Raw genomic sequence first — 27955 nt, forward strand, 5'->3', positions numbered from 1 at the left:
ACACATTGTTTTGTGTTCTGGTATTATCATGTTTTGTAATATTTTATTAGTAAAGAGGAGTACTGATAATGGTGAAGAATATTAAGGAGTTTACATATTGTGAAACAGCTGTATAATAATATGGCAGTACTAGACAGTAGGTAGGATGAAAGAATTCAGATTCTTTATTTGTCATTGACCACATACAGTAGAATAGGCTTTTCCAGTGATAGAAAGTTACAGTTACAATCAAAGTACAGGGTATATCAAAAGAAAGTTCATATTTTAAGAGCTATCTGTGCATGTGCAGCAAATCAGAAGAGAATGGGTGTTATGTTCATCACTTGCTTGGCCAGTAGGAATCCAGTCAATATGGAGCACTTCTTAGGAATGGACCAAGCAGTCTGTGTGCAAGAATTTTACGGAGATGGTGAGTCAGTGATTGTAGCATGAAGGAAATTTTGCTATGATCATGAATTGCATAAGGTAAATGAACTTGATAATCTAAAAATAACAAAACTATATCATTATAGATCCTGCTGAAGATGCCATAGAGCAAGAAAAAGGCAAAACACGTCTGGGAAATTTAAATTAAGTTTCAGCAAGAAAAGGCAGTTTTATTTACATAACAAGTAAATCTCCATTTGGTTCATAGTGAAGCATCCTTCATGGCACTGAGCAGTGAGATATCAGCATTTTTCCCAGAGAGAGCGAACACCATCTCTGGCCAGCCACCAAATTATCTTCTAAATCATTCAGTGCCCTTGAGGCATATGGAGCTGCCTTATTACCAGCTTCTTATTCCTAAAGAAAAACAGCTCCTACTCCCAATTCCACTGATAAGTTTGAAGGATAAATTCGGGGTTGGAGACTTGCAGGGCAAAGGATCTGGAATTATTCAACCTTATACTTTCCGAAATTTCCTCATTTATGTTTGCATCTGTCACATCTCCCAATGTAAGAAAGACCATTTTCTACATTAAATAATGTTCAGCAGACAAATGCATGAGCCCAAATGAAGAGAATTTGGATTATTATGTATTTATCGTTTGGCTGTAAACTTCCGAGGAGATGCTCGGCTCGCCTTCGATTCAGCTCTTTGCATTTAAGGAGAGGGGCTGCATCTTTAAAGGACTTGATAACTGTCAGGATAGAAATGTATTTGGAAGGGATTGGCTGTGTCAAGTAGAAAGGGACCAACCCCAGCAATTGCATAAACTGAAAATGGGAAGCCACTGAAAACCATTTTGAAGGTTATCAGCAGATGGATTCAAACCACCTCGCCTCCTGAATCCAGGGATTGCTAGCTCAGTGGCTCAACACTCAGAGCTACCCCAGACTGGTGGAGATTTTGGAAGAACTGATTGTTGTACATTGTTTTAAAATAATATAAAATGAATCACAACAAAGGATTCAATTCTGACATTGCAATTTTTCCTTTAATTTCACATTCATTAGATAGTGTATGAATGTATGCATTTTTTAAGATTTAATTGTGCATGGAATTGCTGTCTTTAGTTATTATAATATGAAAGAGCCTAAATAGAGTTTGGACAAAATGGGGAGGAAAGGATGCAAGATGTAGTTGGGAACAAATGAACTATGGAATATGTTGTCATCACTTACCCCTTTTGCTTCCCACAAACCCCTCTCCATGACTCCATATCGCAGCTGGTTTTCATAACTGAATACTGCTTGGGTAAGGAGGCCCGGCGATATTTTGCCATATGGGCTGCTAATGATAGATTATTGAGCAAATTTTTTAAAGAAATGAAACCATCATCATTTGGGTGATATTTTTCTTGATCAATGCTGTTTTTGGATGAAATAGACAGATCCAAGTGTATTTTTATGCACTGATTTTAATTTTATTTTATTTGTAAAGATATTTGCTGCTCTGCTGTCTTGTAAACAAGCTGGAGGCATAATTACAGAAACCAGTACCTGTATGTTAGAAGTATTAACTCTGGCTAATGAGACACTTGTCTCAATGTGACATAAGGTGGTGAATGGCTGTCTCATAAAATTCCCGGGGCTTCGATGTTAACCAGTTCCGCATGTACAGCTGGACGTTGTTGTCCGAGATGGATCATTTGCTACTATGTTGACGTACTTCATTGATGAAGATGGCCCCCTTCTGATTCACTTCCTGCAGCACAGGACAACACTGAATGCCCAGTGTTACTCGCAACCTTGACCACCCATCGCCAAGTGATAAAATCAAAATAACCAGGCAATTTTACCTGTGGGGTCATTCTGCTCCAGGGCAATGCAGAGCCTCAGACAGCCAACACAGTCATGGCACTCCTGCAGAAATTCAAATGGAAGGTTCTCGGCCATCTTTTGTACAGTCCAGACATCTCTCCCTATGATTACGCCACTTTTGGTTCCCTTAAAAAGGCTCTGAGGGGCAAATGATTCACCTCTGATGACGAAGTCCAGCTGTGCGAGCAGAACTGGTTAACATCACAGCCCTGGGAATTTTATGAGACAGCCATTCACCGTCTTGTGTCACAGTGGGACAAGTTCTCAACAGCCAGGGTCAATATTTCTTACATACAGGTACTGGTTTCTGTAATTACGCCTCCAGCTCGTTTCTTTTTGAACACCCCTTATATATAATGTGCACATATTTTTAACTTGCCATAATGCTAACAGACAAATCAAAATGGGTTTTCCTCTTCTTCATTGTTACAAACGTATCCATAATTAGAAAATACCACACAGCACATGGACAAAAACAATAAATGGTGGCACTTGCATTAAATTTAACTGCACTTAAAAACTGAAATGATTAACAAAACGGCAATTGACCTCAAGTGAGGCTGACAATTGGTCTTGGCTAAAATAGAGACATGCAATAGCTTATAGTGCTATGGATGTATATATAATTTAAATCTATCATTGCCCTTGCTGACTATCAATAGTACATATCCCTTTTTCATCATATGCTTGAAAAATCAAAATAGCTGTCAGTTTTGTTACCTGGGAACTAGGGTGTGTGTAGTTTTATTTAGGTAATTGGGAGGGGTGTGAGGGGGTTGCAGCCTAGCTTGTAGATCACAGACTGGTTTCACAGGTAGACCTGCCTGTGATGGGATAGGTGACGTTTGCGACCAGACTGGAGTTGGTCCAGTCGGGTCACAAACGTCACTTTTCACATCAAAGGCAGGGCTCCTTGTGAAACCAGTCGTGTAATCTACAAGCTAAGTTGCAACCACTGCGCTGCATTCTATGTGGGCATGACAATCAACAAGCTGTCTGTCCACATGAATGGCCACCGACAAACTGTGGCCAAGAAACGAAAGGACCACCCTGTTGCTGAGCACGCTGCCAAACATGACATGCGTCATTTCAATGACTGCTCCACAGCCTGTGCCATATGGATCCTTCCCACTGACACCAGCATTTCTGAAGCACAAGTGGGAACTTTCCCTGAAATACATCCTACATTCCTGTAACGCCCCTGGCCTCAACAGCCGCAGCTCGTGGTCTTGTGGCTAGTGTTGCTGCCTCTGGATCACAGGGTCCTGGGTTTGATTCCTGGCTGGGTTGGGGGTTTTCTCTGCCCAGGAACTGGCTGTTTGTGTTGTCCTCATTAGTTCGTCATCTTCTTCATCATTTGTGACAGTGACTAGATTGGATTGTGAAAAAAATGGACTGTATAAAAATTGGGACTTCGTATGGGCGCTGATGACCACGCCATTGAACGCCCCACAAACCAAACATCATCATCATCATCATCCTGGCCTCAGACTTTGTTAGTCATTGTCCTCACCCATCCTGTCTTTTCGCTGTTCCCATTCCAGCACTACACTGCCCTCGTTCCACTATTGCACCCAGTCTTTTTACTTCTCTCCTTTTCCGCTACCCCATTTCCCTCCCCATCTCTCTCCTGTTCACTGTCTAACCTCCCGACCGGACATAGCTGCCCTACCATCTCTCCACCTTGTTCCTTTGTGCCCCTCAGCAGCACTTCACTGTCCACCACCCCTACCCTACTATCCCTCCCCCTCCCCAACCCACCCTCCTCCTTACCCCCACCCAGTTGCCACTCCCATCAGGCACTGATGCTGCTGGTTGCAGTGTGGCTTCAGTTGCCTGAGACTGCAGTCATGTGTATGTGAGTTGTGTTCATGTGAATGTGTGTGTGTGTGTGTGTGTGGTCTATTTTTGAAGACGATCTTTCTGGCCGAAAGCTTTATTTCTGACAGTCTTTTTGTTGTGCCTGTCTGTGACTATATGGTGAGTAGCAACTTTCCTTTTCATAATATTGCAAATAATGTAATGGATGCTAAGTACTGTGTTACTTTATTTTTCTCTACAGTCATTTTGCTTATCGTCTCAAGTCTCATAGTGTTGCAAATCTGATGGTGAATCCTTTGTAACAGTTTACTGGCACCAGCACTCCAAATGCCCTGGTATAGAGCATGGTGAAGATATTTCTTACCATTCAGTAATTTGCTCTCCTATTATGTTTGCATGTTGACCAAGGGTAAATGAGTGTTCTTATATCAGGGCATATGCTCTAATGTCTTCTATCATATTCTTTTGATGCCTATGTATGATATATACAGTAGAGGTAGCAGAATTGGTGCACAGTCTTCTTTGAAACTGGTTGTCTAAATTAGTTAACAGAGTATTTAAAAAATAATGCCTTTTTTAAAAAATTCTATGGACATCCTTATTAAACTTTTATGTGGACTTAACCAACCTCCATGATCACAATGGTGTATCCACAAACAACTTCAAAGTCTGCATTCATACCTAACATTGGAGCATGGACTCGCATTCCGGAGGACGATGGTTCAAAATATCTGTGTAGAATGTGTAATGATACCTTGGTTATTAGTTGATGATGTGGCACAGTGTTCAACACATTTTGGAAATACATATGAAGATGGAATCTGCCTGATCACACATATCTACTATTTTCAAGGTACCATATGTGAACAAAACAAGCTGTGTTTCACATACATAATTTTTCCTGAAGCTATGCTGATTCTCAGAGAGAGTTTCATTTCTTGTGGGAACATTATAATGTTCAAGCTTCAAATGTACTCTAGGATCCTGCAACAAACATTAGTGCCTCTGTTGAAATGAGTGTAGCTTCTGCTAAGTTAAAGACTCATTAGAGGATTTTGTGTTAGTTGTTCAATTGTTCCAATGTAGAGAAAGAATAAGTGAAGATTTTAAGTTCTGTGCCGCATTTTTAAAGAAAATAGTGTAAAACCATTACCGCTTAACAGCCATTTTTAGGCCTAAATGTTGTGTGCAAAAGTTAAGTGATTCGAAGTGTAATTAAGTACGTAAATTAATATTATATTTATATTAGAGCACTATAGAGCATAGTAAATAGGAAATTATCTTTATTTAGTGAAAGCTTAAAAAGTAGGCCTATATTGTAAACAATCATGAGCGTGAAGTGTTTTAGCTGCCGTAGGAAGGTTAGTTCTGGGGTGCTATGCAGCTGCTGTGACAGATCGTTTCACAGGGGGGAATGCAGTGGCATGGAAGCTGGGGAACAAAATGAGACTCTTCCTAGGTACTGTAGAGTGTGTTCATGGGGTATGAAAATAGCAGAACAGGAGGGGAAGATTAGAGCACTTCAGGCTGAATTATATAAAGCTCAGGAGGAACTAATTAGGTTAAGGGGGGAGAAGAGTGAAGAGAACTGGGAAGTGGCCACAGAAAGAGGACAGTATCAGACAGTTTCATTGTTGGCACAAAAAATAGATTTGCCCTGTTGCCACAGTTAAGTACTGAAGAGCCTCATGTAGATGTACATGTAGCTGATGCACAGCAGAATTCAGTAAGGAAGCCTGTTGCTTCAGAAAAAGTAGAAAGAAAATTCTGCTGTTAGGTAGTGATCTTGGAAGAGGTGTGGGCCAACTTCTGCAGTGTAAATTAGGTGACAGCTAATTTTCCTAGTGTTCCTATTATATATTAATGACATTCCATATGCAGTGTCACAAAATGCAAATTTTGTCTTATTTGCAGATGATACAAGTATTGGTATAAAAAACAGTACCCATGATCTCACTGAGCAATCAGCTAATGAAATGAAACTTCCTGGCAGATTAAAACTGTGTGCCGGACCGAGACTCGAACTCAGGGCCTTTGCCTTTCGCAGGCAAGTGCGCTACCAAATGAGCTACCCAAGCAAGACTCACACCCCGTCCTCACAGCTTTACTTCTGCCAGTATCCTTTCTTTCAGGAGTGCTAGTTCTGCAGGTTCACAGGAGAGCTTCTGTAAAGTTTGGAAGGTGGGTGACGAGGTACTGGCAGAAGTGAAGCTGTGAGGACGAGGCGTGAGTTGTGCTTGGGTAGCTCAGTTGGTAGAGCACTTGCCCGCGAAAGGCAAAGGTCCCGAGTTCGAGTCTCGGTCTGGCACACAGTTTTAATCTGCCAGGAAGTTTCATATCAGTGCACACTCCGCTGCAGAGTGAAAATCTCATTCAGCTAATGAAATATTTGTAAGTATCAATAGGTGGTTCACAGCAAATGGATTGTCACTGAATTTTGACAAACCCAGTACATACAGTTTAGTACCTCACAAAGAATACCTGACCTTATAAGTATAATGTATTCAAACAATGAAATTAAAGCTGTAGACAGTGTCAAATTTTTAGGGCTACAAATTGACCACAACCTAAATTAGAAAACTCACACTCTAGACTTACCAGGGCATATCAAAGGTATTGTAAGTGATAAAGATCGGTTTCAGAGTGAATTAAAGAACTTCCTGTTGGCCAACATCTTCTACTCCATCAGTGAATATCTTCACTAGGATTATAGCTCATAATTAAAAACATTGGCTCTTTCTACATTGCAGAGACTCCTCTCCAAGGGATCCATGGGAAACGAAAAGTGTAATGTAATGTAATGTATGTAATATAAGAGATAAAACTTACACAAAACAAAGAACTGTTAACAAAAGACACAAAGATAACCATTTGGTATTATATACTCACTTCATTTCATATATTTTACATTGCTGCTGGTAGCTTACTTAGGTTATTCTCGAAGGTATGTTAGTACAGGTGACAGCTTGGTATAATGTAAGAATTTGTTTAATAAATAAAATGAGTTTATTGCCAACATCTTGTTGGTGAGTTTTCAAAGCGTTTCTCAGCCATCTCACCAGTATGGGTATTTTTGCCATGTTCAGTTTAAATCTATCATACATAAATTTAGTATTCCGAGATGTATTTGTTTGTTTATTAATCAGTAAACAAAATAACTTGCATTGTGAATGTTAGCTCAGACTTAACAGTAAAATATTTTAAGTATTTTGTAATGTAATATGTGATTTTGTTTGCCTGTTTCAGAAAACAAAAGTATTACAGACATTGGAAAATGGTGTAGAGAGTAATCGTTTCTCTTTGGTAAGTATTTTATGAGCCACTGGCTTGCATGAATAATCATAAGACCTCATAAAAACACGAGAAAATTGTCAGCTTAATGGGGATAAGAAATCAAACCAAATGCAATTAGTCTGTAACAAGTCACCAGAGACCACAGGTCCTGTGTACCAAAATATTCTGAAAATGTACCTCAATAATCTCCAGTTTTGTCGATAGAGTTTGAGTTCATCTTGTAAGGAGAAAAGGGCATATGTAAACATGTTTCTGCCCAGCCTGTAGAAAATCATCAGCCTCCTAAGCTCCTCCATTTCTATGGTGTAAAACTCAGCAACATTCATTATTTCCTGGTGTGCAGCTCCACATATTCAACAGCGATACATCCTATAAATAACAAATCAGGGCTAAGGAAGTACAGATTTTATGAAATTTCTGTTGACATGTTGGTATTTACAGAGGAAAGACTGACTTTACTGTACTTTTACTGCTATACAGTCCAACTCAACAGACTGTGGACTGCTATATATCTCCTTCTCCATTGTCTTTTATCCATTGCTGCCATCTGCCATCCATTCACGCCCATCACTGATTGTTTCAGGTCTACATGGAGGCCATTTCTACACCTCTTCCTTGGTCTTCTCAGGGGGGTCTTCTAGCAGTGGGCATGAAATTCAGAAGCTTCCATAGCCACCTGTTGCCTTCCATCTGAGCCCCAAGTTTGGCCCACAGTAGTCACTTGCATCTTATGATTCCTACTATGTTGGTGTCTTGGTGCAGTTCTTCTAGCTCATTGTTGTGCCTGTTGTTCCAGTTACTGGAATCTGTGTCCAAGACTGGACCAAAGATCTTGTGCAGCACTTTTTCTCAAATACAGAAGTTTATTAAAGCCATATTATCAAATACTCCACATCTCACAGACTTATAGTACTTCAGGTTGGATATGGGTTTTACATAGCCAAATATTGAACTGTCTCAAGAGACACCTGGGCTGAAGCAATGGTGTTAGGCTGTAGAGGGATCGGTGCACTGCCTGTATCCTGGCATTGATCTCTACTTCATATGATGAATTCTCTATGAAAAGTGCTCCCAGGTATTTAAATTCATGGACTCTCTTGTAGGCCTGGTCTGCCATCCACAGGGAATGTAGTTGTTCAGTATCTTGACCTTGTCGAATAGTCATAATGAGGTAATCCATTGTGACTTCATTTATGAATAGCCAAATTTGCTGACAGCCATCTCCATTGCCATAGTCATTTGTTTCAATTCCTTTTCAGATCTTCTGATTAAATAGACATCATTTGCATAGGCTACGTATGCCAGGTTCTTCCTTTTGACTTGGATCCTTCAAAGTTCTGTTTAATAGTCCGATGTATGATCTTCTCAAGGACAAAATTGAACAGGGAAGGAGATAAACCATCTCCTTGCTTGAGACCCATCACAATTTCAATGTTGATGAGCTCCTGTGGCATCCCAAACTCTTTTGGATAACTGAACAGGCTCTCGTAGCATATGCAATCACAGGTCTTCATGAAATTTATAAACAAAATGTGTGGTTCACACAATGTAGGCTTTCATGGCTGGTATTGTCTTCAGTTAAAACTTCTTTGCTTAGAGGCCATGGTCGATGTGTAAAATTTCCACCTAACACTTTGTCTCCATCTGCAGGAAACACCTTCTGAGGTCGTCTGGCTACTGCCACTGAGGCTCCAGGTGCTCTCGCATTTATAGAGCGCATAGAGGGCACCACCATTCATCACGTGATGCCAACAGTATGCCTATCTTTGGAAGGCATCATCATTCTCGATTAAGAGTAATTGATTGTCATCCGTATTTTGTCTAACTTTAAAACTTCCTCTTTTCTCTTAAAATTGTTATGGTGTTTGTGAATGTCTGTTGCTTCTCTGTACATGCAAGCATGATAATGGGATGTTCGTGCTAGAATGCTTGTCTCATGAAATTTAATATCATGGTTCCCATCTCGAAAAACATGCTCAGTTACGGCCAATTTTTTGATGTGTCCTAAGCAACAGTTTCTTTTATGTTCGGCTAAGTGGATGGTTACACTTCATTTCGTTGTTCCAGTATATACTTGTCCATAACTGCATGGAATTTTATATACCCCAGGTGTTGCTAGGGGGTGTCGGGCATCTTTTGCAGTTCTTAAATATTCCTTAATCTTCTTGAAGGGTCTGAAGATTGTTTTGATCCCATACTTGGCCAGAACTTTCCCGATATGGTCTGTGACTTCATTAATGAATGGTAGGCAAACTTTTCCAGTAGGTGACTGTTGTTGCTCTGGACTTCTGGCTTCTTTTCTTCTTTGATGGAGGGCTCGATCAATTTCCTTGCTGGTATATCCGTTTTTCATGAAGGCTGACTGTAAGTGATTTAGTTCATCTTGAAGTAAGCTGGCTCGCAGATTTTGTTGGTTCTGTCCACCAACGTTTACATGACACCTCTTTTTTGCCTAGGATGAAGGTTTGATTCCTTGTGGAGGTATCGATCCATGTGAGTGTTCTTTCTTTATACCTTGTGACCCAGCGTCCCATCGACCCATTTAATTACCGACAGATCCAAGAAACTGAGTTGATCATTGCTCTCTTTCTCCATTGTAAACTGTATCTTTGAGTTAATACTTTTCAGATGCACCAAGAAGACATCAAGCTCTTCTTCACCATGAGTCCACACTACAAATGTGTCATCAACATAGCGATACCATTTAGCTGGCTTTTTTTGTGAAGAAGCTTCAGAAGGATCCTACAAACAAAATTTTGAGAAATACCAATCAACTGGTAAAACAATCTTGGACTCCCAAAGGTACATAAACCACAGGTCCCGTTGAGACCGATTGTGAGTGCCATACGATCTCCAACACAAGAGGTGGCCAGATATCTCGCCTGCTTGCTGCAACCATACATTGGCAGAACGGAAAATTACATTAAAAACTCGGTGCATTTTATTGAAAAACTGAGGGAGATTAACGTCAGCCCAAGTGATATTCTTGTGAGCTTCGATGTCATGTCATTGTTTACCATGGTGCCTGTAAATGAAGCTATTTCTTATATAGCAGATATTTTTCCGACTGACATAGTGGCTTTATTTAAACACTGCCTGACGACAACTTATTTCCAGTACAACAATGAGTTTTATGAACAGATCGACGGGGTGGCGATGGGAAGCCCTCTCAGCCCAGCTGTTGCCAATTTATTTATGGAGATCTTTGAACAGCAAGTGCTGCAGACTGCCAGTAAAATGCCATCTAAATGGTACCACTATGTTGATGACACATTTGTAGTGTGGACTCATGGTGAAGAAGAGCTGGATGACTTCTTGGTGCATCTGAACAGTATTAACCCGAAGATATAGTTAACAATGGAGAAAGAGAGCAATGTTCAACTCAGTTTCCTGGATCTGTTGGTAATTAAATGGGTGGATGGGACGCTGGGCCACAAGGTATGTAGAAAGAACACTCCACAGATTGATACCTCCACAAGGAATCAAACCATCATCATAGGCAAAAAAAACCTCATTGTCCTACACCTCATTGTACTGTGTGAGTTTGGTGATATCTTCACTACTAGCAATGCTTTCCAAAAACAGGTAATTATCTGTAAGAAAAATAGACACATTTATCCTTAGTCATCCATTTCTCAGAGTAAGATTAATGTATATACAATAAACCCTGCAATCAAAACAACTGCTACAATGAAATCTTGCTAATGTTATTTTAAAATTTCATGTACAACTTTTAAAAATTATGATGCTTCCAGGATTTGAACCTGTGTTCTTCTTATACATTTTTACATGCTCTATCCATTACACCACCATGCACATGCTTCTGCAGGTATCTCTGCAGAGTTTCTTGTATACTGGAAATCAGCACTAAGATTTGCCAAGAATAACTTTATTGTGCTTTGGGTTGTGGTTCATGACTGATAGTTGACAATCCACTTATAGGATAGAGACCCATTTGCAAAAGTTCCACAATTCCTTAGTTCTGAGTGGGTTTAATATTGTTGCAGGAAGCAGGTAAAAGAGTGTCTGTCCTTGCCCATATCACCACTCTAAATGAGTGGAGCATAAATGCATCAATTTTTCTTAGGTTTCCTCTATCAGTATTCATAAAATTCCTTTCTGTTATTACTTAAAAGTTATAAATGTGTTTTCTGTTACCAAATAGCTAAACTGTTTGCAGAGAAAGTGCATAAAAACCTATTAACTTCGGGCTAACACTCCTGCACGTATAGCTCCATCTTACTCCTAGACTGCGACATCACCGGAGCTTCAGCCAATAACAGAGGATTTTCAATTATGTAACCAAATCTTGATATTTAATGGCTTTTTAACATTTGATTACGTAAAAATAAGAGATATTTTGTGAGAATATTGACCATAAATGCAATTTGAATGTTATCATCATTTCGAATAACAACAATCCAACCCTTCAGTGTGAAATTTGTAAGGTAGGAGATGAAGTACTGGCAGAATTGAAGCTCAGAGGGTGAGTCGTGAGTTGTGCTTGGGTAGCTCAGTTGGTAGAGCATTTGCCCGTGAAAGGCAAAAGTCCCGAGTTTGAGTCTCGGTCCGGCACACAGTTATAATCTGCTAGGAAGTTTCATATCAGCGCACACTCTGCTGCAGAGTGACTATCTCATTCTGGAAACAACCTCCAGGCTGTGGCTAAGCCATATCTCCGCAGTATCCTTTCTTCCAGGAGTGCAAGTTCTTCTAGGTTCGCAGAAGAGCTTCTGTGAAGTTTGGAAGGTAGGAGACAAGGTGCTGGCAGAATTGAAGCTGTGAAGGCAGGTCATGAGTTGTGCTTGGGTAACTCAGTTGATAGAGCACTTGCCCATGAAAGGCAAAGGTCCCAAGTTCGAGGCTCGGTTTGGCACACAGTTTTAATGTGCCATGAAGTTTCAATCCAAACGACATTTTTAACATAGGAAAATAGTGTATTATGAACATGTCATTGACTTGATTACATTGTTTGGTGGATATAATGCCGTTGGATCTTGTCAGACCTTACCAATAAAGTAAAGGATGCCTAATGAAAAACCATCTTAATTTCAAGTACACTTACAGCAGGAAAAGCCAAATAAAATTAGTTGTAGAACTCCCAGACATTACACCTCAAAGCACCTTTTGGGAACTGATATGACCATGATGGTAATATGCTGATGTTAAGGGAAAATATCACAGGTCCAGTATTTAGGTTAAGGCTTATGTGCAGAGGTGGCAGTAGTCAGTTTTGAATCTTAAAAAGATTGTGGAGATATTTCTCAAATTATAACATGATAATTCATGATTGCCATGACAAGAATACCCTGAGCCATTTATATAAGGATGCTACGATCCTCATGATGTGGACTGTAACAATTTGTTTCATATTTTTTCTCAATATTCAGTTCTGTATTTCCTTTCAAATCGTGTTGTTCAAGACACTTATTTAATTTGTTTTAGTTTTAATGTACTCTCCTAGTGCTATTAAAATACTTTGTCATGGGGAAATGTTTTTAAAAAGCAAACAATATTCAGTCCCCATAAGTAAAGCACTGCTTTGAGGCATAATGACTGGGAGTTCTATACTAATTTCATTCGGCTTTTCATGCTTTACGTTACTTTAAATTACGAAGGTTTTTCATCAGACATGCTTTGCTTTTTTAGTAAACCACCAAAAGTGATGATTTTTTCCATGTTGTTGTTGTTGTGGTTTTTGGTCTGAAGATTGATTTGATGCAACTCTCTATATTTTAAATAAATGATACCATTTTACATCTTGATTCCTATAAATTTAAATACAGTTTTGCTTAAAAATGCTATTTTACGAATGGAATTTATTCCTCCTCTTTTACATGTTTAGATGACAGCTGATTTTTCTTCTTATTGTTAGCAGAGGTGTCAGTTGCAAAAATTCTGAGATCTCTTTCACTGCTCTCTTTTTTTGGCTTTTCTAAGCCCACATTGCCCATAAATTTTTATAAAACCTAAATGCAGTTAACAGGAAAGAAGATTGTTGGAGCTAGTGTAAGGTTACTGACCTTAAAATGTCTCGTTCAAAGTCTCATGTTCAGATGATGATTAAACAGGTGCATGGAATATTTTAAATAACTGACATGGCAGCCACTTGAAGTGCAGTGACTGAACACTTACTTTTCATAATAATATGCACATAGGCTGGCTTGCAGTTTTTAAAGTTCATCAAGGTTAACATTCCACAGAGGCTCCACTGAAGCTAATAAATTAAATGAATGACAATATTGTTTAAACATAACTAAGGAGGATAACTAAGGAGAATAGTGACTCTAGAAACTTACTCAATGAGTGCTAAATGTGAAGTCACTTCAATACAAGTTCAGTTCGAAACAAATTTTCTGTGACCACTCTGATAAAGCAAGTAAGCCTGGATACAGGTTTGTTGGACTTGGCACTCAAGTATAACTGAAAGTCATCAGCATACATGTTATATTTTCAGTGAAGAGAATAGCTGACACATCATTAACATATAATTAGAAGAGTAGTGAAAGATTTGCTGAAATCCTAAAAGCACATAATAGTCACCTCTAGTCTGTCCACAGCTTATTTCAGATTGTCTATCAGTTTTGTAAGAACAGTCAACTGTCATTTTTCTGGAAACCTGACTGGTATTCATCTGAAAGTTTATTCGAGGTTCATAATTAGCTGATAATGAAATATCTGATGTAAATCCTGAAATAATGCTGGTAGAATGCATATTGGCATGTTGTCACAAAGTTTTTTGTCAGGGGTAATGGTTTTATCAGCGTGTTCTTTTAGGCTGATGAGGAGTTTCTGGAGGTCAGAGAATTATTAAAAATTCCATTATTTTGGGTGGTAGTGGATCGATGAGCAAATTTATCATTTGCAGTGTAATGTTATTGTATAATGTAGTTGCCAAACGAATTTGTACAGTTGGCTTCTGGCCATATTATATTACAGGCTGCAGAATTTTTTTTCTTTTGTAACAACAATTGCTTAATGGAATCAACATTTTGTGCCTTCACATGTTGGTCAAGTAAAGATGTTGGCATGATGTAGTACTTTACAGATTCTTAATAGGAACTAGAGGTTCAGCTGTAGCTTTGGGTTTGCCTGTTCCTAAACCTCATAGATTTTTCCACAAGATAGTGGGCTCGTGTAAATACTAAAGTAACATGTGGGCAAACCTGAGTTTTGCATTCTCATGGATAACTGATGTTGCTGTGGCTGCATTGTTGCTTGCAGGTGAGATGAGTATCAGGGGTAAGGTTCCACTTATATGTCCTGTATGTTGCATCTCTGATTCTCATAAGGTGTTTAAGGTGATCTGTCCACCATGCTACAGGTTTTCTCTTTACTCTTACTGTTTTTAGAGGAGCATGCTTATAATATAAATTATTGAATTCCTCAGTAAAATTAGATACTTTATAATTTATATCAAAGTTATCGTGCAATTACCTAGCAAGAAATATCATAGGCAGCAGCTGTAAGCTCAACATATTTATTCACCTAAAACCTCTAAATGTCTCCGCTTGCTGCTTGCAATGAGTAGGTTGTGAATATTATTATATCATGAGCACATGTGTCAGGTGCAGAAATCTGATCAGTGTCAATCATTGTATTTGGATATTTGGTTGCAAATTTATTGATAAACATACAAGTGTCTATTGTATGTGGATTTTATCCAAGTGGAAGCAGTGCACAGTTTGAACAGGAAAGCGTACAACTAAATTTTGAAATGAACAACTGATGTATAGAAAAGTTATGTTCATATCTTGAGTTACAGTAAGGTGTTCATACAAAGATTCAAGGCCTGAGAGTGCAAATTCAATGCTAGAAAGCTGTCTAATTTTGGGTGACTTGTATACCACAGAGATAAGATACTCTGTTTAGACGTTTAATTTAACTAAACATACATTTGTGCTGTTTTTCTTCATTTTTGGGCATGAGCATGACATTGTGAAACAAGTTTCTATGTATGTATGCTGCCATACTGCCCCTCGTCTATTAAATCTTTCATGCCTCAGAAAAACTTGGATATCAACACTTAGAGAGCTGGAGTGTATTCTTGGCTTCAGCCATGTCTCTGACAGGAGTATGGTATGAAAGCTGATGTCCTGAAATATGCAGTAGACACTAACAAATGGACTAGTAATAAAAACTGCACATCTGTGTGCCGAGTTGTAGTACAGAGCCATTGAGAGTCACTTCCGGGATAAGCCAGCAGGTAGTGAGAACACCTGTCATTGAAAAGGGCGTACCTCTGTGCCTTTCATAATGTAGGAGGATGAGAGGAGGATGAGAGGGAGGTCCACACAAATCTGAAATAGTCAGGTAGAAGGCCAGAGAAAGAGGGGAAGCTCAAGGTCATGAAACTTGCTGTAACAGGGTGTGTGGTAGTTGAAGGTGTTCGAGAGCAGGGTGAATAATTCATTAATGAAATGGATAAAGCACAGTGGCTAAGTAACAGTGCATAAATGTATAAGAAAGTAGCAATAATAGTAGTGATTACACCAAATGGTAATAAAAAGTAATAACTTAAAATGGAACAGTAAGAACAACAGAGCAAGAGTGTGTCTAAAACTGCATTACTTATGAATAAAATGATAATTTGCCAGTAAATTATCAACCAGGATCAGAATCCTTCATGAATAATGAAGAAACAGTGAAATTCAGATTATGCAAGTAATGAAAGTGCAAAAATTGAACCCTAAATTAATAATTAGTGGTTAAAGTAATCCTAAACAAACAAATCATAATAACAGAAAACTGTTTAAGGAAAGATAATGCAAAACAAAATGTTTATCAATGAAAGAGACGTTTTGGGCTCATGCAGTTTGTGCTTTAAAGTTATGTGTTGTTGTTCATGGATTCTTTTTTTTTTCTTTTCAGTTGTCTTTATTATTATTCTGCCATCACTGATCCATACATTCTGCAACAAACTGGAAGATCCCCATGTTCAACATTTTCATCCTTGCAGATGTAAGGCCTCTCTCATACAGTCATTCTTGATTTTGCTAGTTTCTTTCTTTACCTTACAGACTTCAGAGCATTTTGAATAGGATAGGAATTTTATTATGACAGGTCTGATTTTTTTGGAATTTACTATCTTGCATTCTGCCCTGTGGCTCCTATCAATATCAGTTTCATGGATCTGTGGACCTAATTTTTTACAGGCAATTTTGATGATCACTTCATCTGTGTTTTCATCAGGTTCTTCTGGTACTCGAAAGGTTTCGAGATTATTAGGTCACTGATACTGTTGAATCTCATCTGATCTTTCAACAATCTGCTTTTCAAGCATACATACTTTCTTGTCAGCTTTGGCAAGGGACTTATGTGTGTGGCCATCATGTGAGTGCAGTTGAGCTTGCTCATATCTCCTGGGATGCTGGCCAGCATGGCCACTACTGCCAGAGTCAGCTGACCTCCAGTGCTGATATCATCAATGGTGGTGGAATCACTGCAAGTTCTTCAATGTTTTAGCTATTACTTTAATGATACACAACCAAGAGTACAAAAGAATGGAGTGTAGCATATATTAGAAACACTCAATACATTATTTATTGATAACATAATGTAAATGGACAGATAAAAAAATCTATTCACAAGTGGTGCCAGAGGAACAAACACACAAAAGGATTTAACTTTTACATGCTTTCAGAGTGAGTTGCTCCTTTTTCTGGCAGAAGAGTTGAAGGGGAAGGAAGAGGAGTGAAGTAAAAGGACTGGACAGGTTTAGGGAAAGGGGTACAGCTCAGAAAGGTCCCCCAGAACCCCAGCTCAGGGAGACTTACCGGGCAGGTGAGAAGGAAAGTCTTTCTTTTGCATCCTGTCCAGTAAGTCTCCCTGACCTGGGGTTTTGGGTGACTTTTCTGAACTGTAACTTCTTCTGCAAGAAGTAGGAGCCACTGGCTCCAAAGCTTGTAAAAGTTAAATCCTTTTGTATGTGTGTTCCCTTGCCGCTGCTTGGTGAGTGGATTTTTTTACCTATCCATTTACATTATATTATGTATACATAATGTGAAACAGTGGCACTGCTGCAGAACACCTTCAAACTTTGAGTAAACTAGCAAGCTTTATGGAGCACATTTCACTTGCCAGTCACCATCTTAATATGCGAGTTGGTTGGATACGGAAGTCTATAAGCAAAAAGTGAAACAAGGAGGAATTACTTGTTCACATATAAATTGTTTGTCACAAATAAAAGAAGAATGTGGACACTGTCTCAGATTATAAACACACCATCTGTTTACACAAGCCACAAAATGCATTGCTATTGTTGGTAACATTCTTTAAAATTTTATTTTATTTTAATTTATATTAAAATAACAATCTGCTATTTTGCCATCACCTGCAGTTTTCTCACTCCTCACAGTTTCAAAAATTCTGAAATCATTAAGAATCTATCATATATCTGTATGAAATCTTTTATTGTGACTTATCCTGACAATGCCTCTTTCCCCTGAAACACATTGTTTATTTCTGTGCAATGATTAATATAAAATTTTCATGAAATTTTGATGCTGACTGCTGTCAAACGAACAGAAATTGTTTTCTAGTTATTTTTTAAAATATTGTACAAATTACTTTTTAATTTTCCATGACCTTCTCCATTATTGTAGAAGGACAATTTTATAATACATGCAAATGACAATGAGTTGATAGTCTTAATTAATGATGTTCCAATATTATTTTGTAGGACCTGCTGGGACAGCAAAGTGTAAATATTAATGCAGATGATGTGACTGATGAACCAACTGTTAGTTCAAGCGTAGTGGAACTGGAGATTCCAAAGAATACTCCTGTAGTTTCTTCCAAGTCTCCTACAGTGGTAAGCATAGATTTGTTTATAATAATGTGCACTGAATTAAAGAGTGTAACGACAATACAAAATTATTTTAAAAAAGACTGGAGCAATTTGTGATTGGCTGCTTCTACTCTAAGACATATAATACTTAAAATGAAACTGACCCACCCACCTGCCCACTCTCCCACCCAACCACCCACACTCACCCACACTCCCACACTGAAACATTATATTTTCAGCATGTCTCATAAAAGCAAAAAGCAGAATCTTTTATATGAAGGAATAATGGAGTAAAAGTAACAGTTCATTGTATATTTGTGGCAATGAGTGACTGAAAGGCAGATAAACAACACTGAAAATGTTGCTAAGCTTTCAGATTGTGTCAGTCTTGAAGGATAACTAGTACAGAAGGGATCATTAAAGGATGGCACGAGTTCCAGTAGGTTAAGGATTCGGAAACAAACCAGTCATGCTCCATTCAAAGGAATCATCCTGGCATTTGTGATCATCATTGTAAGGAAATAACTGAAATCTAGAACCAGGATGGCTAAATGAGTTTTAAACCATGCTCCTCCCTTCCGTTTGCCAAAAGCCTAAACCATTGCGCCACTACACACAGTGTTGATAGTCTTTACAGCTGTGAAATTAACCAGTGGAACAAATAGGCATGATTCTGATTTTTTTTTTATATCTAAGATTATTCACAATGAGAGATACTTATGCATGAGCAAATGCCAAAGAAAGACTTGTACATTGTGTACTTTCCATGGCTCTGGGATACTATTTTTGTTTGATCTGAGATGTTTATCTGCATAATGTCATGAGCTGTACACAGGATGCTACATCAGTTGCAATCTTCCATAAATTTATCTGAAAGGAGCTCACTTTTTATTAACTGAATTAAGTATAAACTTCAATAAGTTGTAAATGTTCTGCTTACAATGGTTACCCTTAGGAGGACTACATTTCTTACTTAATCTAATTCTTGTCTGTACCATAATCTAGAGGGTGCAATGGATATCAGTATCTATATTCTCCTGTCTGCAGCCACAGTCACTGGCTCTTTAAGGACTCGAGAAATTGACTCACTTTATAGAAACTGTGCTCAGTGTATATAGCTTCAAAACATAAAAATTTAGGAATGAAATATGTACAAGTATTCTGTAGATCTAGAATGATTGTATGGAAGACAGGGGAAGCAGAATCATACATACAAAAGGTATTAGACAGGATTACATATAAGGAGCAAGAATGATAGAAAGAAAAGCTCCAAAGATACACACTCTGGACACCACATTTGGTAGTATGTGTAGCAGTGAAGAATTTTTGTCTTTTTTCATATTTTAAAACTTTGATCTTTTTACTCTTAGTTGTGTGAGATGGTTGGCATGTGGCACATTCAAATTTGTGTGAGATCTTATGGGACTTAACTGCTAAGGTCATCAGTCCCTAAGCTTACACACTACTTAACCTAAATTATCCTAAGGACAAACACACACACCCATGCTCGAGGGAGGACTCGAACCTCCGCTGGGACCAGCCGCACAGTCCATGACTGCAGCGCCTTAGTCCACTCGGCTAATCCTGCGTGGCATGTGGCACAAACAGCACTTTCTTTATGTGCTTTGCAGTCAACAAAGTGGCAAAAGCAGGACACATATTACAAAGCAAATTCCTCCATGGGTCAAATTTTCATAACAGTTGCTCAGCAATAAGCCATGAAATTGAAGTTAGAAATCAATTTGAGACTTAACATTAAAGCTTCTTATGATGACTGTTTATTATATTGCATAAATGTGTAAGGAACTGTAGGTATTTATTTGTAAAAGTGTAAATGAACATTCATATACAGTGGCTAGAAACTAAGATCACTCATGGAAGAAATAAATAATAAGATAAATGGTAACTTTTTTTGCTTCTTAAGGATTGTAATATTTTAAAACTGGATTAATGACTTCTTGTTTTCGCACATATTTGATTTCTCTTTGTAAATTAACATTGTATTTTTTCAGTTCAAACTTTTTGATGTCTGTTTTCTAATTCTTTTTTCAAATAACTGTTTAGAGAACTTTACAGATATATAAGCTCTTTAATACAGTTACTAATAAATTTTTTTAGGAAACAGTCACTTCAGGAAAACTGAGCCCTCAGGATGAACAGCTTCTTTTAGCATTGTTTGGAAATCAAATTTCAGGTGCTCTTCAGCAGCCAAAATCTCAGGTAATGTCTAATATAAAAGTTTGAAAAAATAATTATAATTTGGTCATTGACATATTATTTTGATTGAGTCAAATTACATAGTGTAAAATTAATTTCAATAGGATTTTTGTTTGCCCTTTTTCATGTGGTTTTCTGCCTAGATATCAGTGTCAACACACTTCTCTATTTTATTTGCAAAAATACTATGCATACATGTTTAGCTGTTTTGTGACTTTGATAAAATACAATATAATTTTACAAAATAGCTCCTTCATATAAACATATAAATATCTTGAGATATCTGGTGACTTAAATAATTAGTCTTGACAGAGACATAAAATAATGAATGGAGTTCTCAAGTAACCAGATTCAAGGATTCTTCCATAGGCTATGAGGGGAAAAAAAAGAAATAAATTTTGTATGCTGAATAGTTAGTTGATTAGTTGATACACTTTGAGATGAATACTGTAGAGCCTTGAAAGCTAGATGTTTGGAGTCGGCAGAACAGATGAAAGAGTCATCATGGTAGTTAGTGTTGAAATTGTCAAAGAGATTGTCAGAATTGTCAAAGGGGTTGTTTTGTACATGATACAAAAAGTTTATCAAGACTGGTCAAGGACAACATTGCAAGAATATACTAACTATGAAAGTGACAACATAAAATATAAGACTTAAAAGTCCTGATTACTAAATTAAAATTTGCATCATGATCAGTTTGATCATAGATAAATAAGAAATATTTGATGTTGCAAACAACTGTTATGATAATATTTTTCATTATTAATATGAGTTTAGTGCAGCTTTCCACATTAGTCTATCATATACAAGTCTCGTGTAACTGCTTAACTACTGAAACCTACACCTATTTGAACACTGGCCGGAGTGGCCGAGCGGTTCTAGGTGCTACAGTCTGGAACCGCATGACACTAAGGTCGCAGGTTCGAGTCCTGCCTCAGGCATGGATGAGTGTGATGTCCTTAGGTTAGTTAGATTTAAGTAGTTCTAAATTCTAGGGGGCTGATGACCTCAGAAGTTAAGTCCCATAGTTCTCAGAGCCATTTTTGAACCTATTTGAACCTGCTTACTATGTACAAAGCTTGACCTTCCTCTAGAATTCACACACTCACTTTCTTCCTTTTCCTACTTAAGTGTTCCTTAAAGCCTTTGGGTATATCTTGTCAACTTGTCCTTTTTTTTGTCAGGTTGTGCACTACAAAGTTTTTCTCTTTGAAATGGTTCAGTACCTCTTCATTAGATACTCAGTCTACCCATTTATTCCTCAGAATTCTTCTGTAATACCACATTGTAAAAACTTGTTTTCTCAACATCTCTATTCAGTTTATCATACACCTTTCATTTCCATATAATGTAACACTATAGACAATTATTTTCAGAAAGTATTTCGTAACACTTTAATTTGGATTTGATGCTAACAACTTTTATTTTCCTATAAGCTTTTCTTGCTGTTCCCAATCTGAACTTTTAACCACCTTTAGTTTTAGCTTCATCAGTTATTTTACTGCTCAGTTATCAAAACTTGTGTACTACTTTTAGCATCTTATTTCCTTATCTAATTCCTGCAGCATCACCAAATGTAATTGATAACATTCAGTTACCTTTGCTAAACTATTATTGGTGTTTATCTTATAATATTTTTCAAAGAAATTATTCAGTACATTTAACTTATCATCCAGAGACATCAAACAACGGTTAAATATTAAGAGCAGCTAAAGTACAAGGGGTCCGCCCCTCGTGGTCTCGCGGTAGCGTTCTCGCTTCCCGAGCATGGGGTCCCGGGTTCGATTCCTGGCAGGGTCAGGGATTTTTCCTGCCTCGAGATGACTGGGTGTTGTTGTGTCGTCTTCATCATCATCATTCATCCCCATTACGGTCGGAGGACGGCAACGGCAAACCACCTCCATTAGGACCTTGCCTAGAAAGGCGGTGCGGGTCTCCTGCATCGTTCCCCTACGCTCTGTAAAGAAGCATGGGACTTCATTTTTTAATTTCAAAGTACAAGGGAGTGGGATGAGGTACTTTTAAGAGGCTTAGATTCAGTCACATATGGCTATTTTTTTAAATGCATAATAGGTAACAATAAAGCAATCATTTGGTTTTGATATGTATTTTCATGTTATTTGTAATTCATGACAAAGTAGCTGTAAAGAACTGAAAAATGTCTGCAGAGTACACGATCTCGGTCCAGACTGAGCCCAGAAGAGCAATTACTAGCTTCACTGCTTCATCAGCAAGCCTCAGCAGACTTAAAAACCTCTTCAAAGGTAAGGTGACAGATCAGTGTACTATGATTTTTTTATTTTACAATAGGTATTATAACAAGCAGTTTGATAATACTTCCCTCCCTCTCTTTTTGAACCCAAGGGTGGCCAGCAGCAAAAGGAACAAGTACCTGAGGGACACTCCCTATCTACACCATCAACAAGACCAAAATCACAGGTATGCTATGATAATTCATGAATCCATGTCCGTATTAATCTGTGTACTGGTTCCTAGCCAGGTAAAAATTTTGTCAGTAATTTACTATTACACCTTCACAATTATAATCTCTACAAATCAGTGTAAAGTGCATGTAGAGAAAGAGTTACTGCTTATATGACTTTGCATTGACTACTATTAGTCCAGTTTTATTTTCTCTGTGCCTCTGGCAGCAGCATGAAGATAGCTGATATTTTTCCATCTAAGACACTAGATCTTGGAATTTTATAAGGTGATATTAAATTTCTCCCTTCAGTTGTTTGCTGTTTCAGATTTTCAGCATGATTCTCCATTGTGTCAGATAGTACTTAATGCTTATTTTTCCATTCTTTGTTTATACTAAAAAAAATTCTATTTGTTCAAATTGATAAATATCTTTAAAAGATACACTATAGTTTTCCAGGAAATGTGAAGTGAGTCTGTTGGATTTCATGCCATAGAAAATTTTGGAAATGCCGTGGAGAAAGTTATTTTGTTTAAGGCAGATAATTATATTCGAATTTACAGTATACTCCAGGTTTCTGTTATAGACATAGGTGACTGACAATGGGACATAGCTATGTGAATATGTTCTGATACCTTTTTCTTACAGAAAGAAAGAAATAGATATAATACACTGTCCAGTCACGTTTATACGATCACCAGTCAGTAGCCTGAATAACCTCCTTTTGCTGTGCAGATCTCTCCAAGACATACAGGAAAAGAGTCAGTGAGGTCCTGGAAGGTATGTGGACCCATTCTGACTACAGTGCCATGCTAGCTGTGCGAGGTTTTTTGGATGAGGATCCATGGTACAAACAGCCCAATCAAATAGTCCCACAGATTCTCAGTCGAGGTTTAAATCCAAGGAGTTTGGAGTTCGGGGGCCAAGGGAATGTGGTAGGGTGGTAAACTCATCCTGCTCTTTGAAGCATGCACGTACATTGTGAGCTGTGTGACACATTGCATTGTGCATTGTAGATGTCATCGTGCTGAGCAAAAAAAAAAAAAAAAAAAAAAATGTGATGGTAGTTGTGCTCCCCAAGAATAAATGCATTCATTCTTGTATTGATCCATTGGGCCTTCCAGAATGCTGAGATCACCCAAGGAATGCCATGAAAACATTCCCCAGACCATAACGTTGTTGCAGGGTGTTTGCTTTGAGATGTTTCATGCTGTACACGCCAATGGCCATCAGTCTGATGGAACATAAAATGTGATTCATCTGAAAAGGCCACCTGTCCCCACTCAGTGAATGTCATGTTGTGGTATTCATGTGCAAATTCCAGCCTTTGTTACCAATTAACAGTAGTCAGCATGGCTGCATGAACCAGGCACATGCTGTGGAGGCCCATATGCAGTAATGTTCACTGAATGGTCATTGAGCAGACACTTTTGGTAGCCCTGTAGTTCATCTGGGCAGTCAGCTGCTCAATAGTTGCACATCTGTTCACTTGTACACATTTCCACAGCCGTCATTCACCCCTGTTATATATGGCCCGTGGTGCACCACAGTTTCTTCAGTGTCAGTTTTGGATAGCACCATTTTGTCATGCATGGTATACTTTAACCATGACAGCATACAAACTTAGCCATTTTGGGAATGCTTCCATCCTTGGCCCAAAAGCCAGTGATCATGCTGTTTTGGATGTCAGACAATCACTCTTTTTCTGCATTGCGACAACGACTGCACTGTTTTCAGGCCCTGCAGACACGCTTTATATACCTTCCAGTGCTAGTCTACCACCTGCCATCTGTGAGTGGTTGATGCATGTTGACACTGAACATATATTGTTGTTACCCTAATGTAACTTGAACATGGACACCTGTCCCTTACTCTGAGAACAGTTCTCTGTTCAGCAGTTATGTGGTATATCATCAGCAAGAGTGGAGTTAGGGGCTAGATCCCCAAGCCTTGTTGATTATCAGTTACTTCAACTATTTTTCAATACCACTAGTTCCAATTTATTTTATATGTGTTCCTTACTTCTAAATTTCTAAGCAAAGAAGGGAAAGCAGGAAGGTGGAAGGAGTATATAGAGGGTCTATACAAGGGCGATGTACTTGAGGACAATATTATGGAAATGGAAGAGGATGTAGATGAAGATGAAATGGGAAATACGATACTGTGTGAAGCGTTTGACAGAGCACTGAAAGACCTGAGTCAAAACAAGGGCCCGGGAGTAGACAACATTCCATTGGAACTACTGACGGCCTTGGGAGAGCCAGTCCTGACAAAACTCTACCATCTGGTGAGCAAGATGTATGAGACAGGTGAAATACCCTCAGACTTCAAGAAGAATATAATAATTCTAATCCCAAAGAAAGCAGATGTTGACAGATGTGAAAATTACCGAACTATCAGTTTAATAAGTCACAGCTGCAAAATGCAAACGTGAATTCTTTACAGACGAATGGATAAACTAGTAGAAGCCAACCTCGGGGAAGATCAGTTTGGATTCCGTAGAAACACTGGAACACGTGAGGCAATACTGACCTTACGACTTATCTTAGAAGAAAGATTAAGGAAAGGCAAACCTACATTTCTAGCATTTGTAGACTTAGAGAAAGCTTTTGACAATGTTGACTGGAATACTCTCTTTCAAATTCTAAAGGTGGCAGGGGTAAATTACAGGGAGCGAAAGGCTATTTACAATTTGTACAGAAACCAGATGGCAGTTACAAGAGTCGAGGGACATGAAAGGGAAGCAGTGGTTGGGAAGGGAGTAAGACAGGGTTGTAGCCTCTGCCCAATGTTGTTCAATCTGTATATTGAGCAAGCAGTAAAGGAAACAAAAGAAAAATTTGGAGTAGGAATTAAAATCCATGGAGAAGAAGTAAAAACTTTAAGGTTCGCCGATGACATTGTAATTCTGTCAGAGACAGCAAAGGACTTGGAAGAGCAGTTGAACGGAATGGACAGTGTCTTGAAGGGAGGATATAAGATGAACATCAACAAGAGCAAAACGAGGATAATGGAATGTAGTCGAATTAAGTCGGGTGATGCTGAGGGAATTAGATTAGGAAATGAGACACTTAAAGTAGTAAAGGAGTTTTGCTATTTAGGGAGCAAAATAAGTAATGATGGTCGAAGTAGAGAGGATATAAAATGTAGACTGGCAATGGCAAGGAAAGCGTTTATGAAGAAGAGAAATTTGTTAACATTGAGTATAGATTTAAGTGTCAGGAAGTCATTTCTGAAAGTATTTGTATAGAGTTTAGCCATGTATGGAAGTGAAACATGGATGATAAATAGTTTGGACAAGAAGAGAATAAAAGCTTTTGAAATGTGGTGCTACAGAAGAATGCTGAAGATTAGGTGGGTAGATCACATAACTAATGAGGAAGTATTGAATAGGATTGGGGCACAACTTGACCAGAAGAAGGGATCGGTTGGTAGGACATGTTCTGAGGCATCAAGGGATCACCAATTTAGTATTGGAGGGCAGTGTGGAGGGTAAAAATCGTAGAGGGAGACCAAGAGATGAATACACTAAGCAGATTCAGAAGGATGTAGGTTGCAGTAGGTACTCTGGGATATGAAGAAGCTTGCACAGGATAGAGTAGCATGGAGAGCTGCATCAAACCAGTCTCAGGACTGAAGACCACAACAAAAACAAACTTCTAAAGGGCTATAATCTTCTCAGGATGTGAAAAAGTCAAGATTATTGCTACAATTACTAAGTTGTATATTATGTATCAATAATTTTTTTAACTATGATGCCATTAAACATAGTATTGTAGTAAAAACACATTGACAAGTGCTTATTATCTTCACACTTCCCTGAGGAGCCACAACTCTTCATTGGTAATTAGTAGCTGAAATTTTAGTGTGAGTAATTTTTCAGTTGTGAGTGATCTGCTTAAGGAAAACATCCATCACAACAAAATGACTATCACTTGTACTATTAGAATTTTTTTTAGTTGAACCTTATATTTTTCTCTGCTTTTGCCAATAAGATCTCAGCAATTGCATCTTTTGCTTAGCAAGGTATTTATATGTGTATGGGCCTGATGCTACTCCATTAGGAAGAGAGAGTTTTATAAGATGTCGTGAGTGTCTCTGTCACATAAATGAGATCTAATGAGACTGCTGGCTGGAAGTCAATGAACTGGTAGCTAAAATCAAAGCATGTAGTCTCTAGGCAGATTTACTTGTGGTGGTTTAAAAACTTTTAGTTGTAAACTCTGCCATGAACTAGGGAGAGACATGTTCAAAAAATATTTTGAGATAAAGTACTTGCCAGTTAGTTCCTGAATGTTTGATAAGAGCTTACCTTCAATAAACTATGCTCCTTTTCCAGAAGAATTTCACACTGATTATTGTACCATAAGTGAAGCAGCATTTAATCATCTCAACCTGTGTAGAATGTATACCATGATGACAAGGCAAACTCTAAATGCTTTTTAATGGCAAACATCAAAGTAGTATAATGTTTAAGGAGATCCTAAATCCGTGCTCAGGAAATTATATTGGAAAAGCTAGGTACAGTCTGTGTTGGCCCAACCATCTGCTGTGTTCCACGATTTATTGCCATTAAGAGGAAATTGCACATCTGTTTAGTGTTCACATCCTACTAGAGCTAAGATATTTAACTGTTGTTTGAAAGTCATATGATGTTAGATGTGTCTTGGATGTAAACGAGAATACTAAAGAATTTCTCAATGAGATGCTTAGTCCATTTCCCTTCAATTATGTGAATAATATAGCCAATGTGTGATGTATTTTATGTTTCTTGCATGCATATCACTCTCCTTGTACATATATACATACATCAACAGCTTATTATATAAGCTTTACATTTGTATTTAAGGCATCTTGTAAATCTGTCATAAATATTTTAAACAGAAGTGGGAACAAATTTAAGACTTGTGGAAGACTTCTACTCATTCTCCTATGACCTGCTTGAGTATTTTGTGTTTTAATGATCAGTGACCTAACAAACAGTACTAGTAGGAGACTTTCACAGATTTGACAGGAATCTGCTACATCCACATTTCACTTTACTACTTTATTTATTTATTCTGTCATAGCAAGTTTTGGTGTTAAAGCCTCATTATCAGGTGTCATCATCATAATCAGTATACAGTCAAACCAATTGCTAATAGTTTTCAAAACTATAAATGACGACC

General features: G+C 38.1%; 1 protein-coding gene across 6 annotated transcripts in view; it reads left to right on the forward strand.

Moving 5' to 3' along the window:
* Positions 1 to 27955, forward strand: part of LOC126475512 (mucin-3A-like) — a 217488-nt gene that overhangs the window by 95295 nt on the left and 94238 nt on the right. For all 6 annotated transcript variants that reach the window (XM_050103432.1, XM_050103433.1, XM_050103430.1 and 3 more), the window contains 5 exons: positions 7312 to 7368; positions 18041 to 18172; positions 20267 to 20368; positions 22534 to 22629; positions 22730 to 22804. In XM_050103432.1, coding sequence (XP_049959389.1) covers positions 7312 to 7368; positions 18041 to 18172; positions 20267 to 20368; positions 22534 to 22629; positions 22730 to 22804 — 462 coding nt within the window. The remainder of the gene's footprint in view (positions 1 to 7311; positions 7369 to 18040; positions 18173 to 20266; positions 20369 to 22533; positions 22630 to 22729; positions 22805 to 27955) is intronic.

Source organism: Schistocerca serialis, chromosome 4 (genome assembly GCF_023864345.2).
Source record: "Schistocerca serialis cubense isolate TAMUIC-IGC-003099 chromosome 4, iqSchSeri2.2, whole genome shotgun sequence".
Classification (NCBI taxonomy): Eukaryota; Metazoa; Arthropoda; class Insecta; order Orthoptera; family Acrididae; genus Schistocerca; species Schistocerca serialis.